Source organism: Acipenser ruthenus, chromosome 32, assembly GCF_902713425.1.
Source record: "Acipenser ruthenus chromosome 32, fAciRut3.2 maternal haplotype, whole genome shotgun sequence".
Taxonomy (NCBI): domain Eukaryota; kingdom Metazoa; phylum Chordata; class Actinopteri; order Acipenseriformes; family Acipenseridae; genus Acipenser; species Acipenser ruthenus.
Window position 1 is genome coordinate 13,584,360 of NC_081220.1, and position 16,214 is coordinate 13,600,573.

General features: G+C 44.9%; 2 protein-coding genes across 2 annotated transcripts; both read left to right on the forward strand.

Annotated features, from left to right (window-relative positions):
* The first annotated feature begins 4,452 nt into the window (after positions 1-4,452).
* LOC131703264 (cyclin-dependent kinases regulatory subunit 1) lies at positions 4,453-8,407 on the forward strand. The gene is made up of 3 exons (XM_059006359.1): positions 4,453-4,881; positions 6,042-6,169; positions 8,009-8,407. The coding sequence occupies exons 1-3, from the start codon at positions 4,823-4,825 to the stop codon at positions 8,062-8,064; spliced, it is 243 nt and encodes an 80-aa protein (XP_058862342.1). The 5' UTR covers positions 4,453-4,822; the 3' UTR covers positions 8,065-8,407.
* Positions 8,408-9,358: 951 nt separating this feature from the next.
* LOC117965054 (FAD synthase-like) lies at positions 9,359-16,151 on the forward strand. Its single transcript, XM_059006007.1, has 6 exons — positions 9,359-9,601; positions 11,346-11,611; positions 12,306-13,065; positions 13,813-13,960; positions 14,585-14,683; positions 15,935-16,151. The coding sequence occupies exons 2-6, from the start codon at positions 11,450-11,452 to the stop codon at positions 16,149-16,151; spliced, it is 1,386 nt and encodes a 461-aa protein (XP_058861990.1). The 5' UTR covers positions 9,359-9,601; positions 11,346-11,449.
* Positions 16,152-16,214: the final 63 nt, after the last annotated feature.

The following is a 16,214-nucleotide window of genomic DNA, read 5'->3' on the forward strand; positions in this document are numbered from 1 at the left end:
CGAGCGAGTCCCAGATAATATTCGAGAAACATTTGGCTAATATATATTTGGTTTTTTTTTTTTTTTAAAAAAAGAGGGATTTTAACTTGTTTTTGTACCTCTCAGTGTAATCTATATAAAAAAAAGCAATGTCCATCCCAAAATATATATACATTTATACACGTTAGCAAGTAAAATATTAATTTATGCATACGTTTAATATTATTAATTTCTTAGCAGACGCCCTTATCCAGGGCGGCTTACAATTGTTACAAGATATCACGTTATTTTTACATACCCATTTATACAGTTGGGTTTTTACTGGAGCAATCTAGGTAAAGTACCTTGCTCAAGAGTACAGCAGCAGTGTCCCCCCCACCTGGGATTGAACCCACGACCCTCCGGTCAAGAGTCCAGAGCCCTGACCACTACTCCACACATCAGAGTATTATTGAAAACAAATAAACATGTTATTAATATTACTACTACTACAATACTAACATTTTAACATTATATCAGTTATATTGTTAGGGCAGCAGTGTGGAGTAGTGGTTAGTGCTCTGGACTCTTGACCGGAGGGTTGTGGGTTCAATCCCCAGTGGGGGACACTGCTGCTGTACCCTTGAGCAAGGTACTTTACCTTGATTGCTCCAGTAATAACCCAACTGTATAAATGGGTAATTGTATGTAAAAATAATGTGATATATGTGAAATAATGTGATATGTTGTAACAATTGTAAGTCGCCCTGGATAAGGTCGTCTGCTAAGAATTAAATACTAATAATAATATTACATATTGGTTCCTATTTTCTAAGCATTTACTGTGGTGTTTAATTGAACTCTCTAAGGTGTTTAATATATATATATATATAATCCAGGATCTCTTTTTAATTATGTAGGGTGAAGTATCAGGCAGTGTAAATAGTGACAGGGTAGCATCACGCCTCAGGCTGTTACTAGCAGGAAAGAGACCCACAGACAGAAAGCTGTGGTTTAAGTGCTGGTGCTCATGTTTATTAACGAAACAAATACAGCACGAGGGCCCATATAAAAGGGTTAAACAAAAGAGTAGGCTGGGCTTCACCACCACGTTGATCAGCAATACAAAAAGCACCCACACCCACACCCTCCTCGTTGGCCGATCCCCCTGTTTCTTTAACCCTTTAGTTATAATTTCTTTTTTTTTTCCACACTCCTCTAAAGCAGAATACACAGCGGGGGCTCGGGGTGCAGCGTCTCCATCACAAGGCGGTCCCATTGGCTCCCGTTGGCCCCATCATGCCATTGCATCAGCACTTGTGTTTTTCAGAGGGCTCGGAGGCAGACTAATCATGTTAAGAGAGTCTTCTCCTGCACGCTCAACTTGATTAGAGGTGGCGCCTCGGAACACTTAGAAACACAGTCTAAGATTAAATCTAAAAGAGAGACGAAACATTCTCTTGACGTTATTACAGAACATGATGTGGTTCAAACGTCTGGAAGGCTTTGTCATTGACATTCTGAATGCAGGCAGTGTTGCCTGATTCCCCTCCCCAAAAAAACCCCTCTATGTCTGAGTTTGCCAACCGTTCTGTGCAAGAGAGCCAAACTGAATAGAGGTTCAGAGCAGGTGGTTTGCAAACAGACAATCAAACCCTATACATGGCAAGCAGGAATAGAAACAGCAGCAAGAGCAGAGGATAGGTGGGCTTAAAAGAACAGTGAGGGATTATGGGAGGACTAGGAGTCGAGCAGTGGCACATTGATGTGGGTGCTACTGGTACAGGTACAGACTGGGACCCAATACCTCTAGAGTGAAGTGAGAATATATATATATTTTTTTTTATGAGGGAGCGAGTTCCTGTTTTCTATTTAGAGGGCCAGCCAGATCATGAATCAGAAGTTTCGATGGCATTTCTTGTGAGCAGTCACCCCATGCGAAATCAACTCTACGGGGGATAAGAATTAAGATGTAGGTGGATGACATTCTCATTTTAACCTTTAAGGTCATTTCAAGGTCAGAAAAGTCACCGGGTGTCCAATCGGAAGATTTGGGGATGTTTCACTATAGTTAGAAGATCAACGACCTACATGAAAGAGAGACAAACATTTTAATTTGCATATAAGGAAATAAGAACAGAAAATGTTTTTTTTTTTTTTTTCTCAAAATCACATTATCAGCATCCTGTTCATACCTAATCTTTGCCACAGATTTACTTGTGCAGGAAAACTGACTCACTTCGCAAGTTCTCTAATCTGCAGGTTATCTTCATGGCCCTTCACTTTCAACCATTCTACAAACAGAGCTTCATGTATCAATACAATTCACCGCACAGCTTCATATCCCCAGTAATGTTGTTGAAGCTGACACCCTGGGATCCTTCAAGAAGCTGCTTGATGAGATTCTGGGATCAATCAGCTACTAACAACCAAACGAGCAAGATGGGCCGAATGGGGCCTCCTCTCGTTTGTAAACTTTCTTATGTTCTTATGTTCTTATTAAATTTACAGTAAAACCAGGACTGGATTAAACTGATATGCAACGGGAGTCTTATTTCCTTCCCTGCTTCAACTCAAGAAAGGGGGAGGGGGAATTGAAGGGGGGAGGGTTGAATTGAGGTGCAGCTGGTCTCTGATCTACATGGTTCTGCTTTGGAGAGGTCAGTCATAAGAACTATCTTGTCTCGCTGCTCCTCAGGGGACACGAATGGGGCCTCCTCTCGTTTGTAAACTTTCTTATGTTCTTATGTTCTTATATATCAATACAATTCACTGCAGAGATTCCTCTGTCACTGTGTGTTCTCTGTAGTATGCTTTCCCTTCCAATATGGTTTCAGTAGTGCTGCGTACCCTCCAGAACCTGTCCACAGGTCATCTAGCCCAGCACTCCCCTTGAGTTGGCCGATTGCTTTCAGAAAGTTGAAGCCTATATGTAACCCCTCCCCATTCGAAAGATGACATTGTCATACTCCGGATGGGTCCCTATCAACTCTCTGCCGTGCAGAGGCTGGAGAATTGGCAACATACCAATGCAATCCAGACTTGTTTCATTCTTAACGCACTAGAACAGTGGCTCTGAACCCCAGTCCACTGCCTCTGCTGGTTTTCATTCCAGCTGAGTTCTCAAGCCCTTAATTGAACTGATAATGTGCTTAATTAGACCTTTTTAATTGATCTCAGCTCTTAAGACGATGGCAGATTTCAAGTTACTTACACGATTTTACAGTTAACTTCAAATCGTCAGCTCTTTAATAAGAGCTGAAAACTATTAAGAAGGCCTAATTAAGCTCATTGTTAGCTCACTGAAGGGTTGTCACAGGGGACACAGGGGGTCCCCAGGACCAGGGCTGGGAAACACTGCTCTAGATGTGCGGGCAGCAGTGTGGAGTAGTGGTTAGGGCTCTGGACTCTTGACTGGAGGGTTCTGGGTTCAATCCCCAGTGGGGGACACTGCTGCTGTACCCTTGAGCAAGGTACTTTACCTAGATTGCTCCAGTAAAAACCCAACTGTATAAATGGGTAATTGTATGTAAAATAATGTGATATCTGTATAATGTGAAATAATGTATAATGTGATATCTTGTAACAATTGTAAGTCGCCCTGGATAAGGGCGTCTGCTAAGAAATAAATAATAATAATAATAATAATAGATGAACCTAATATATTGGCACTCCATGGCCAATATATTAGGTTCATTTCATTTTCCAGCATGTGTATTCACTGACTGGCACAACACTGGCTCAAAGCAAATGTAAAGTCTAGGAGAAATTGTAGAGGTCAGAGGTCGCGGCTGCCAACAGGCATGACGTCACAGAGCATCCGCCATCTTAGTAAAGGAAAGGACTTGCACCTTATGAATACATTTTAGGGGAAAAGTCTCTAAAATTAAAAATGGACCATCAGATTAAAAAAAATTAATTAAATTAAAAATCTTCCCTCCAGACTGCCTTCCGCAGAAACGTCTCGGACTATATAATGCTATAATCAAGCATTAATTCGCATAAATAACAGTGAGTCACTTTATATTATTATTATTATTATTATTTATTTCTTAGCAGACGCCCTTATCCAGGGCGACTTACAATCGCAAGCAAATACAAAATACATTCAAGTGTTACAAAACAAGTATGCACTGATGCATAGTTCACACACCCTAGTCTCTGTAAGTCGCCTTGGATAAGGGCGTCTGCTAAGAAATAAATAATAATAATAATAATAATAATAATAATAATAATAATAATAATAATAATAATAATAATAATATCCTAGCACTGCAACCCAGCATCACCGCAATGTATTCGGTACTGAGTGGGCTCCACTAATGGCGCCTGTAATGGAGCACCGAACTGCATCACGGGATTGACTGTCCTATCCGTCCTGGAGGAACCTCTGCTAACATCGCGAGATCTTCACACGCAACAGCTTCCGAAGGAGGCGCATGTGACGAGGGTCCGTTAGCGCTCCCTTCGACCAATGACGCCGCGAATTCGGATCATGTGACAAGGGTGGGACCGAAGCTCTAGTCCAATCAGCAGGCGGGGCGGCGAGTTTGAATTGAAGGAGGCGTGGGAGAGGAGAAGGACCGAGAAAAGGGGAAAGAGAGGAGTCTCGAAGGAAACGAATCGTGTTTAGCGAAAAACAAACACAAAAACTGGAAGAGTTTCGCTGGTTTCCACGTATCTCAACCCGGAGTGTTAGTTTTATGCTGGTTACGGATCAGTACGACGTCTGCATAGTTTATATAAACCCGGGCGATTACTTCGCGATATAAACACACTGCCCGTCCGGTTTACTGTATTACAATAATACTGTCTTTAATTTTTTATTTTATTTTATTTTTTTTAAATATATATTCTGCTAATAATGTCGCAGAAGCAAATTTATTATTCTGACAAGTACGACGATGAGCAGTTTGAATACAGGTACGTTATATTTGACTAAAATCATTCCCTTGGTATAGTTGTGTACATTTTGACTGTTATGCACGCAACTGTTGATATACACACTTTTTTCTGTGTGTGTAAAATGTCTGAAGGCAGCCTATGTTTTGGAGGAAAGACACTGTATTAGAATTTGTCACTGTTGAATAAATGTAATTATGAAATAGACTCCTTGCAAAGATGAAAAAAAAACTGGTTTATATACTTCACAGCGAGTAACCGAGACTAGTTTATCTGTGTTATCGGGAAACTCAAGTAAATGACAGTATTGCTTAAGCTACAGTCTTACAAAAACACATTGTACTGTACAATGGTGTGTTATTTTGTGGTACGCGTTAAAACGTGGTACACCGTGCTTGCCCGGACACGGCAGAAATCAAGGAAACGCCCATCTGAACGGTGTACGATGTACTGAATTTGGGCCCTTAGTTATTTTTCATATTTTTTTTCCACAGTTCAGCAAATGTATGTGACTTTAACCGATGAACAACAAATTGGGTTATCTAAAATCTGATCGTGTACCGCTTTCTGACGATGTACCGCTTTCTGACGATGTACCACTTTCTGACCCTGGTAGTAGTGTATTACTTGGAGAAATTGTTACATTTTTCTGATCTAAGTTATACTCTACAGGGATGGAAATGAGACTATTTCACCCATTCCTGGTTTTAAAATCAGCTTGATGAGCCTCTATAGGTAACAAGCTCAGGTGTGTGATTATTAAACTCCTAGTGAAACCAGGAATGCATCTAACTGCTATGCAATTCAAGTCTTGCTTTCATCCCTGTGTCAGTTGCTTCAAGGATTTTATTTCCTATTTTTTATTTATGTGTGTCTAATATATACACAACAGGAATGGAAATAAGACTCCTATTGCACAGCAGTGTCACCCATTCCAGGTTTTACTACCAGCTTGATCAGCCCCAGTGTGTGTAGGTAACATGCCCAGCTGGGTCTTATTAAACTCACAGTAAAACCAGGAATGGATTAAACCGCTATGCAATGGGAGTCTTATTTCCTTCCCTGCTTCAACTCAAGAAAGGGGGAGGGGGGTTGAATTGAGGTGCAGTTGGTCTCTGATCTACATGGTTCTGCTTTGGAGAGGTCAGTCATAAGAACTGTCTTGTCTCGCTGCTCCTCAGGCACGTGATGCTCCCCAAAGACATTGCCAAGCTGGTCCCCAAGACTCATCTAATGACTGAAACGGAGTGGCGCAATATTGGGGTGCAGCAGAGCCAGGGCTGGGTGCACTACATGATCCACCAGCCTGGTGAGTCTGGGGGGGAAGGGTCGGTCTAATGCAGTGCTGCCCAAACGCGGTCCTGGAGACCCCCTATCCAGTAAGCTTTGTAGATCTCCCTAAATCGCTAATTTCTAAAGACTGGGAACACATGGAAGTTATTGATCAATTAAGCAAATAACTTGTTCAATTAATGGAACTCTGGTCATTGGGCCAGTTTACATGCTGGGAAAATGTCATGACTTGTTTACTGTCATGACTTATTTAAGGTGGTACGGTCTGGATTACAATTTTAGTTCGTTTTGGTTTATGTTTGAATACAAATGTAATACATTATACAAAATTCAAATACAACATGAAGTTTCAAAGCAGGAATTGTTAAATTAAACAAACCAAAACGATCTAAAATTATATTTCAGCCGTACCACCTTAAATAAGTCATGACAGTAGACAGAAAAGTCATGACATTTTCCCGAGCATGTAATCCAGCCCATTGAGGGCTGAAAAGGGTAGTTCATTTTTTGTACCAAATGATCTCTAAAGGACTTCATTTAATAAATCACCTGCTTAATTGATCACAGTGAAATTCTTCCAGGTGTTAAGAAATTAATGATTCAAGGTTACGTATAAAACCTGCTGGATAGGGGCTCTCCAGGACCGGGTTTGGGCAGAACAGGTCTAATCCCTCGCCTCCACTGCCTGTCCACAGGTATAGCAGAGCTGGCCGGTCTGGGAGAGGCGTAGCTGGCTGTGTCTCCAGCTCAGCTGTACCTGGGACGGGCGTGGCTGTCAGACAGGCCTGCAGTATTTCCTTTCTGTAATGTTGAAATCACTTGATGCTGTGACACATGCTCTTTGGTCCGGGTCCTCGCAGCTGACTGATCTCTTTGTCAAGTCGGGTCTTGAAGGATCCCAGTGATTCTGCATCAACAGCGTGGCTTGGTAACCCATGGCAACCCATTCCATCCCCTCCCCACTCTCTGTGTGAAGAAGCGTCCCTCTGTCCTAAGTCTCCATTTAATTTCCCATGGTCCTCTGGTCCTGGTTTCTGTGCTGTAGGGTGTTGTCCACTCCTAGGTTTTAAAGACTTCAATCTAGCCCCCAACCCACCCCCATTACCCATTGCCTGATTGACGCGCTGCCTGTGATCCTGCTTTCAGGAACCTGGCAGCCGGTTCAGTTTGCTTCCTTCCTGTTAAATGATTGAACGCACACTGCACAGAGCTGGGCGATTTCTTTAAAACGTCTTCAATGAAAAAAGACACCGGCTGCATCAAAGCTAGGAAACATATTTCTGCTCAAGATCTCGCTCTGTCCAGCCCAAGGAGGAGACGTTTCAAATATCTGTTATTTTTAAATGTAGTTATATTTAAAAAAAAAAAAATGAAATCTTCTGCAAATTAGCGTTTACTGTTTTTCAGGTAACCATTTATTATTATTTATTTCTTAGCAGACGTCCTTATCCAGGGCGACTTCCAATTGTTACAAGATATCACATTATTTTTACATACAATTATCCATTTATACAGTTGGGTTTTTTACTGGAGCAATCTAAGTAAAGTACCTTGCTCATGGGTACAGCAGCAGTGTCCCCTACCAGGGATTGAACCCACGACCCTCCAGTCAAGAGTCCAGAGCCCTAACCACTACTCCAGACTGCTGCCCTAATATTTAGAAACATGTGTTGTTTTAAGAACTCTAGAGAATCAATTGTGAATGTGACAACGCTGTTTGATTTTTCTGCTTCAATACATGTTTAATTGTGAAATACCTATTTTTGGACAGTGAAATGAACCATTATTTACTGTGGGAAAAAAATCCAGCCCTGCCTAACCCCTCTCCCCTCCTCCCCCCCCCCCCTCTCCCCAGAGCCCCACATCCTGCTTTTCAGACGGCCTTTGCCTAAGAAGACGATCGGCCTGTGAGGTGGGACTGGGTCGGACGCGCGCCAGTGGATCCTTGTTTCCATGACTGCTACACCTGGACCAGACACACTGCATCACTGACTGCTGTTGCCAATCACAAAATGAACTCTTTTTTTTAAATTTTCCTTTTTGCTTTTTTTTTTCATTCTCAATTGTTTGGTAATTGCGTGAATCCCTTTTCAAGGTTAGAGATCAACCAAATGAAACTGGTTTAGAGAGAGAGAGAGAGAGAGAGAGACCCTCAAACAAAACACAAATACATATTCCTGTCATATTGCCCTGCCATAATGGCAGTGATTCTAGCCTGGACTGGAGGGAGCACCCTTTCTCTTAGGGGGGTGAGGGAGGGAGGGAGGGAGGGAGCAGTTCAGTCTCTGTGCTTCAAGCCTACCCTGGACTGGAGGGAGCACCCTTTCTCTTAGGGGGGTGAGGGAGGGAGGGAGGGAGCAGTTCAGTCTCCATGCCTCAAGCCTGCCCTGGACTGGAGGGAGCCCCCTTTCTCTTAGGAGGTGAGGGAGGGAGGGAGGGAGCAGTTCAGTCTCTGTGCTTCAAGCCTGCCCTGGACTGGAGGGAGCACCCTTTCTCTTAGGGGGGTGAGGGAGGGAGGGAGGGAGCAGTTCAGTCTCTGTGCTTCAAGCCTGCCCTGGACTGGAGGGAGCACCCTTTCTCTTAGGGGGGGTGAGGGAGGGAGGGAGCAGTTCAGTCTCTGCTTCAAATCCCTGGTTTTAAATTGGGAAGATGCATTCTCAAAATCAGAATGAATCTTTTTTTTTTTTTTTTTAATATATAAATGAGTGTAAGTGACCACTACATGAAAAAGAAACTGTGAACCAAAAAAACAAAAAAAAAAGCTTTATATGAAAAACAACGGAAGTGGGGTTTCACCAGTATAGAGAAAACAACAGGTCACTGTCTCGAGGAAACGATACTGTATGCAAGTTTTCTAAAATAAAAGTGAACACCTAATTTTTCACGTGGTTATTCAAATCTTTGTGGAAGGAACCTTTTTTTTTTTTAAGCGCCCAGGAAATATCTGTATTGTGAAACAACGCAATATTTTCAAACGTTGCAAAAAAATATATTTTTACAAGTGTGCACTTTTTTTACAAAAAACATTTTCTTTCTATCTACAGTCCCTGTATATTTTAATAAACTATACACTCTGTAAATTGAACGTGTGCTGTTGTATTTTATGGGACGGGGGGGGACGGGGGGGGTTACTACACGACTACGAGCTTCTAAATGTTTTTAAGTGACCCGGGACCGCTTTGACTGTGACACCCGCTCTGCACTCTGATCCACGCATGCTCGTTCAATCTCCACTCTGATTGGACCGCGTGTGTCCCGGAAGTCTGTGCGGTTTTGAAGACGGGTCGGCGGAGGCTGGAGAGTTATTAAAACCGCAGAATTAATATTTAATTAACAGTGTATTACATTTAGAAATAATAACAGCTCTTGACATAGCACCGGGTATTTAATTACAATAGGTAAAGCCAGCGAGGATCAAGAGATACGTTAACCTGCCACTATAAAGAAGGTATATTTTACATTTCACATGACCTACACGGTACAGTACTGTTCAATGTTTTTATTTTTAAACGAGTTTAAAGTACAAAGTCTGACGTACAATGCATTTTTAACACTGTCTGTTGTTTATTTTGTAATATACAAGACCTTTCTCCTTTGAAATACGCTGGCTGTACCGCATTGCAATGAATGGCAGTGTTTCGATAGAGGTTGATAATCCAGATACCGAAATGTCTTTAATACGACAGACTGCGCGCTATTAATAATTAAGGTGTTCATTTCCACGAGCTGTCTTAATTAAAAAAATAATAATCTGTCTTAATTTATCATGAATGAAAATCAGACCCGACCCGGATTATATTAAACTTTATGAACGTGTGTGTACATTATTATTATTATTTATTTCTTAGCAGACGCCCTTATCCAGGGCGACTTACAATTGTTACAAGATATCACATTATTTTTACATACAATTACCCATTTATACAGTTGGGTTTTTTTACTGGAGCAATCTAGGTAAAGTACCTTGCTCAAGGATACAACAGCAGTGTCCCCCACTGGGGATTGAACCCACGACCCTCCGGTCAAGAGTCCAGAGCCCTAACCGCTACTCCACGCTGCTGCCCTATGTTAAAATGTGCAATTATTAAAATACGATGGGCATTTATACGAAAATTATAAAAAAAAATAGCTCTTACTGTCGGCTTACTACTGTGACTTGAAACCTTTTTTTTTAAAAACATTTGTGAAAATTTGCTTTTTATTTCCTGGCGTCTCATTGGCGGGGGGCGGGTCCATTAACTGTCAATATATCCAAATTTAAACCACAAAAGTAGTTTCTGTCTTTTATTTTCTAAGCGCAATGAGATATATTGGGAGTAATGGACCTTCCAGGGGCGATCGGGTCTCGGGACGCTCTTGGACAGTCCGGTATATTGACCAATACCGCCCACGTGGTCGGGTCTTAATGCTTTCGTAATTATCGCAGAAGGTGTGGGTTGTGGGTTTAGATTTCTGTGTGCTAAAGTGATGTGTTTGAGAATGTGTTTGTATTTCTAGTGCATGGATGTTATTTAAACATTCGATCACAGTATTTTAAAAAAACAAAAGTTGCAGTTAAACACCCCAGTTTGGCGACGTGTTACAGATTAACATCAGGGTTGGAGAAAGAGAACTATACAGAGAGATACTAGATAGATATTATGTTCCTTGAAGAGTAAATAGCAGGGTTGCGAAACATATACAGTTACACGTGCCCACGTGTTGCCACGACTGTTAAAATGACGTCATTTTCATTGCTAACGTCCTGACAGCTTTTAACACTTATAACTTTAAAGTCTGTTTCAAAGCTCTTTTCAGAAAAGCCAGAGGACTTTTTGATTTTTTTTTCTTAATCGCTCTTCCTGCAGTGATTTAGAGGACGGATCTCAACCCCCAGTGCACTAGAGCAGCCATTTCAAAAAGAGCTTTGAAGCAGACTTCAAAGTCATCAGCGTTAAAAGCTGTCAGGATGTTAACAATGAAAAGAAAGACGCCAGGTGCGTTATTTAAACAGTTGTAGCAACACCTGGGGGACGCGTCACGCTGAATTTTTCAGAACCTCTTTGAAGACGTTTTACCGTGAATAACATTACATTATTTTCTGAGTGGGATACACATTCTCTCCTATGTTTCCTGAACAAAACACATTCAGAGGGATTTGAATTGGGAATGGATTTTAAAAAAGGAATGGGGAATTTGTTATTGAAACCCAGGCACTGACCCGCCCACTCTGCGCTTGTGCCTGGTTCTCCCAGTGATTCTGCGATGCTCTGTGGTTTGGGGATGACGTAGACCAGCCCCCCCTCGCCGCGCATTGATGCACCTCCGCGTCACGCTCGCCTGCAGGAGTCTCTCCCGACTGCGGAACCTCCGCGTCCGTCTCGCCAGCGCCATGGCCGCATCCAGCACCGACACCGAGGAGCCACAGGGGGGCGCTGTCACCGCCGGCATCATCATCATAGGCGACGAGATCCTGAAGGTGAGCCACGGTGTTCCAAGTTTCCTATCGATGTGTCCGTTTTGTAATTAGGGTGCGAAGTTTTCGCGGTTTATTTTTGATCCCTTTTAAAAATTATTTTGAGCCGATTCTGTTTCCTAATTAAGCTCTTAAAAACTACCAAATGACCGCGCTAAACTTTCATAAGGGTGTGCCTGTGCGTTTGATTGTACAGCATTAAACAGGGATTGAAATAAGACTCCCATTGCGTAGCAGTGTGATCCTTTCCTGGTTTGACACACCTGAGCTTGTTAGCTAGACACACTGGGGGCTGATCAAGCTGGTAGTAAAACCTGGACTGGGCGAAACTGCTGTGCAATAGGAGTCTTGTTTCCAACCCTGATATATAATGATACTGGATGTTTTCTCTGTTCTCTCTCTCTCTCTCTCTCTCTCTCTCTCTCCCTTCTCTCTCTTCTCTTCTCTCTCTCTCTCTCTCTCTCTCTCTTCTCTCTCTCTCTCTCTCTCTCCCTTCTCTCTCTCTCCCCCTCTCTCTCTCTCTCTCCCCCTTCTCTCCCTTTCTCTCCCTTCTCTCTCTCTCCCCCTTCTCTCTCTTCTCTCTCTCTCTCTCTCTCCCTTCTCTGTCTCTCTCTCCCTTCTCTGTCTCTCTCTCTCTCTCTCTCTCTCTCTCTCTCTCTCTCTCTCTCTCTCTCTCTCTCTCTCTCTCTCTCTCCAGGGTCACACCCAGGACACCAACTCCCTGTTCATGTGCCGGCGCCTGCGATCTCTGGGGGTGAGCGTGTGCCGCGTGTCCGTCGTGCCCGACGAGGCCCGGCTGATCGCGGAGGAGATCGCCAGCCTGGCGCCGCGCTACACCTACCTCCTGACCGCCGGGGGCATCGGCCCCACCCACGACGACGTCACCTTCGAGGGCGCGGCCCTGGCCTTCCGCGAGCAGCTGAGACCCAACCCCGAGCTCGCCCGTCTGGTGGAGGCCCACTTCGGTACCTCGGACCCGGCCCGGCCGGAGATGAAGCTGGCCCTGGTGCCGGAGTCGTCAGTGCTGAACTACGGGACGGACCGCAGGAGCGGGGAGCCCCTGAGGTACCCCCTGGTGAGCGTGCGCAACGTCTACCTGTTCCCTGGCATCCCCTCCCTGCTGGAGTCAGCGCTGGATGGGCTGCAGCACCTGTTCGCTGACCCCCGCACCTCCTTCCACACGCGGGCGGTGTTCGTGGACGCGGACGAGTTCTCCATCGCGCCCGCGCTCAGCCGTGCCGACGCCCTCTTCCACCGCTGCGTCAGCCTGGGCTCCTACCCCGACTGGCTCAGCAACTACCACCGCGTGAAGCTCACCCTGGACTCGGACTCCCTGCCCCGGCTCGAGGAGGCGCTCCACTACCTGATAGAGAACCTGCCCCCGGGCAGCGTGGTGCCCCTGGTGCAGGACCCCGTGGCCCGCGCCGCGGAGGAGGTGTACCGCCTGGCACACGCCGGTAACACCGCCTCTCTCTCTCTCTCTCTCTCTCGTCTCCCCTCTCTCTCTCTCTGTGTCCTGTTCTTTTCTCAAACTGGACTGCTGTAATTGTACTGGTGTAATTCCATTCTGTTAAAACAAGCTTCTCAGTTATAGACACTGTTTTAAAAATGGATTTGGAATTGAAAAACAAGGAATTGACCCCCAACCCTGCTTTGGTACCTCCTCCCCTGGTAAAAGCACAGCACAGTGTAGTGAAGCACAGAGAAGATAATGAACCAGCCCCCTTCTCAAAGTTTACTGCTGTGGTATCCCCCTGGTAAAAGCACAGCACAGTGTAGTGAAGCACAGAGAAGATAATGAACCAGCCCCCTTCTCAAAGTTTACTGCTGTGGTATCCCCCTGGTAAAAGCACAGCACAGTGTAGTAAAGCACAGAGAAGATAATGAACCAGCCCCCTTCTCAAAGTTTACTGCTGTGGTATCCCCCTGGTAAAAGCACAGCACAGTGTAGTAAAGCACAGAGAAGATAATGAACCAGCCCCCTTCTCAAAGTTTACTGCTGTGGTATCCCCCTGGTAAAAGCACAGCACAGTGTAGTAAAGCACAGAGAAGATAATGAACCAGCCCCCTTCTCAAAGTTTACTGCTGTGGTATCCCCCTGGTAAAAGCACAGCACAGTGTAGTGAAGCACAGAGAAGATAATGAACCAGCCCCCTTCTCAGAGGGTAAAAGCAGGTGAGCTCTGACTGGCTGTCGTGTTGCAGGATCTCCACTCGGCCTGAAGGTGGCGTCGGCGCTGCGGACGATTGAGGAGGCTCTGAACCAGTTCAGCCTGTCTGAGATCTGCGTGGGGTTCAACGGGGGCAAAGACTGCACCGCCCTGCTGCACCTGTACCATGCAGCGCTGCAGAGGTGAGTGCAGTGTGTGTGTGCGTGCGTGTCTCTATCTGAGTGTGTGTGTGTCTCAGTGTATCTCAGAGTGTGTGTGTGTGTATGTATCTCACTGTGTGTGTGTATGTCTCAGTGTATCTCAGTGTGTGTGTGTGTGTATCTCTGTATCTCAGTGTGTGTGTGTGTCTCAGTGTATCTCAGAGTGTGTGTGTGTGTGTGTCTCAGTGTATCTCAGAGTGTGTGTGTGTGTGTGTATCTGTATCTCACTGTGTGTGTGTATGTCTCAGTGTATCTCAGTGTGTGTGTGTCTCTCAGTGTATCTCAGTGTGTGTGTGTCTCTCAGTGTGTGTGTGTCTCAGTGTGTGTGTCATAGTGTATCAGTGTATCTCAGTGTGTGTGTCTCTCAGTGTGTGTGTGATAGTAAAGCAAGGCTTGTAACAGCTACACAAGTCTATTCTACTGACATGAACTGTTTATACAAAATACAGAAGCCCAGGGCATTTTCTAACCCTCCCCTCTCCTTCCTCCTCTCTCCCTCCCTCCCCTCCCCTCCTCTCCCCTCTCCCCTCTCCCCCTCTCCCCCCCTCCTCTCTCCCTCCCCCCTCCTCTCCTCCCCTCCCCTCCCCTCCTCTCTGTGTGCTTCAGGAGGGCCCCGGACTGTAAGGAGAAGCTGCAGGCTCTGTACATCCGAACCGTCTCTCCCTTCCCAGAGATGGAGCGCTTCATACAGGACACCATCAAGAGGTGAGGCTGGGGGAGAGGGACGGGGGACGGGAGGGGCTGCATGTCCACCCTGTCGTTCTCTGAAGGGGCGTGATCGTACAGGGATGGCAATAAGACCCTTTGATTGCTCAGCATTTCCACCCAGTCCACATTTTACCACGAGGTAACAAGCTCATGGGTGTGTCAGCTGAGGCTCCAAGTGAAAACCAGGAACGGATCAAAACATGCAGTGGGAGTCTTTATTTCCTTCCCTGGCAGAGCGCTTTCACTGCGGACAGCAGCGATCCTCACAAACCCAAGCAGCTGCTTGTTCCCTCGCTGCTCCTGGAATGGTAAACTGGCACCCTCAGCAGCAATGCCCCTTGCTCGTGGTGAGCTCGCTCTGAATAGTGGAGTAGGGGGCTCGTGCAGCACTCGTCTGCACGCCTGTTTAATGCTCCTGTCGTCCTCGTGCTAGTCTGCCTTCCATGTTGAATTCCATCTGCGTCCTCTATTGATCTGTGAAACAGTTAATCACAAGGTATTTATCTAGAGCGATAGTCACAAAAGCATTAACCCATTAAGTGCATTTGTCCTCGTTTGTAGTTTTTTTTTGAGCATTTTTAACTGGGATCTCCCTGTTATTTGAATTTTAACTATATTGTTATGATAACTTCCTCGAATTTTGTTAACCGCAAAAGTCTGATAGTATTGTATCGAAATACATAAATACAGCTTGTGTTCTGAATATTGTTATTTTTTTAATAAACAATAATCAGGCATGTAATGGGTTAAGTCCTGAGTTATTTAAAGAATTTTCATTACCAACATGAAAAAAAACAAAATCTTAAACATGATCTCAGGTTACACTCTTCAAAGAAACGAGAATAGACTCGCCTTCTCGGAAACGCTTCAGAAAGATTCTAGTAACTGCAGGCTTCATTTGAATGTCTCTGGTTTTTAACAAAAAGCCCCTGACAGCACATCATTCAAAAGCATGCATGCAAGTTTTTCAATAGGTCCTTTGTTCTGTTGTGTTCAGGTAGCAGGGATGGGAACAAGACTCCGATTGCACAGCAGTGTCACCCATTCCAGGTTTTACTATGAGCTTAATTAGCCACAGTAGGTAACAAGCTCAGGTGTGTCTTATTAAACTCCTCGTAAAACCAGGAATTGATCAGACTGCTATGCAATGGGAGTCTTATTTCCCTCCCCAGTGTCTGTGTCTGTGTGTGTGTATCTCTGTCTCCCCCTTGTGGCCTGTGTTGGTAACACCCCCCTCCTCTCTCTCAGGTATGATCTGCAGATCTACACAGTGCAGGGCAGTATTCGGGAGGCGCTCGGAGATCTGCAATCCCAGCATCCTCAGCTGCAGGCCGTGCTCATGGGGACGAGGAACACTGACCCTTACTCGCGATCTCTGACCCCGCTGTGCCCGACTGACCCCGGCTGGCCAAAGTACATGAGAGTCAACCCACTGCTGGTCAGTAAAGCAACACAGCAACCCTAACCCACCCCGCCCACCCGTCTCCCACCCCCACCCCACAATGAGTTGTTAAGAGAGAGATTTCCA